At 46.7% G+C, this 956-nt stretch overlaps 1 protein-coding gene across 1 annotated transcript in view; it reads right to left on the bottom strand.

Annotated features, from left to right (window-relative positions):
• Nucleotides 1-306, bottom strand: part of ZNF556 (zinc finger protein 556) — a 21,405-nt gene extending 21,099 nt beyond the window's left edge. The window contains exon 1 of the mRNA XM_011997484.1: nt 269-306. Coding sequence (XP_011852874.1) covers nt 269-306 — 38 coding nt within the window. The remainder of the gene's footprint in view (nt 1-268) is intronic.
• Nucleotides 307-956: the final 650 nt, after the last annotated feature.

Raw genomic sequence — 956 nt, 5'->3', positions numbered from 1 at the left:
GGTCTCGATCTCCTGACCTCGTGATCCGCCTGCCTCGGCCTCCCAAAGTGCTGGGATTACAGGCGTGAGCCACCATGCCCAGCCTGAATATGTTATATTTTACAATAAAATACTATGCAGTCAATTAATATATCACAATACCGCATTAAGGGGAAAATATGTCAAATCATTTGAACAAATAAAGAAAAAAAAAAAAAGCTGTTAATAATACTCAGCATGCACATCCACATGAAAACCCTTTGCGACTGAGAAACGGGTGGGAACTTACATGGCCTGACGGAAGGCATAGTTGAAAGCGATGTTCATCACAGAACATATAAAGGCTGCAGTACTGGTAGGGTGAAGAATCCATGGAATTTCCAAATTGTGCCAACATCATGGCAGACTCCAAAGCCATGGGAGTCAGTGTGAACGGTGCAGTTTCCCTTTGCCCAAGTGCAAGCTCTAGTAAGAGCTATGGGTTCAGCAGGTTGGGCTGATTTCATGGCGAATAGAGAGTATGCCTCAAGTGTTTCTTGTGGGGAACCTATGGCATAACCAGTGATTATGTTTCGCTAATTTCATTTGCAACAGCCTGTGAACCAAAAATAAAATTCTAAGCATTCCCTTCCCCAACCATCTGAATGGACTTTCTCCTTGGCCAGGGTGCTCTTAAAATTTAACCTGAGAGGCTGGGCACGGTGGCTCATGCCTGTAATCCTTGCACTTTGGGAGGCCGAGGCGGGCGGATCACCTGAGGTCAGGAATTCAAGACCAGACTGACCAACATGGTGGAACCCCGTCTCTACTAAAAATACAAAAATTAGCTGGGCATGGTGGTGGGCACCTGTAATCCCAGTTACTCGGGAGGCTGAGGCAGAATTGCTTGAACCTGGGAGGCACAGGTTGCAGTGAGCCAAGATCAGGCCACTGCACTCCAGCCTGGGTGACAGAGCAAGACTCTGTCTCAAAAAAAA

The sequence above is a fragment of the Mandrillus leucophaeus genome, unplaced genomic scaffold (genome assembly GCF_000951045.1).
Source record: "Mandrillus leucophaeus isolate KB7577 unplaced genomic scaffold, Mleu.le_1.0 Scaffold54, whole genome shotgun sequence".
NCBI lineage: Eukaryota > Metazoa > Chordata > Mammalia > Primates > Cercopithecidae > Mandrillus > Mandrillus leucophaeus.
Note: the sequence above shows the minus strand (reverse complement) of the source record. Positions and strands in the feature narration are given on the sequence as shown.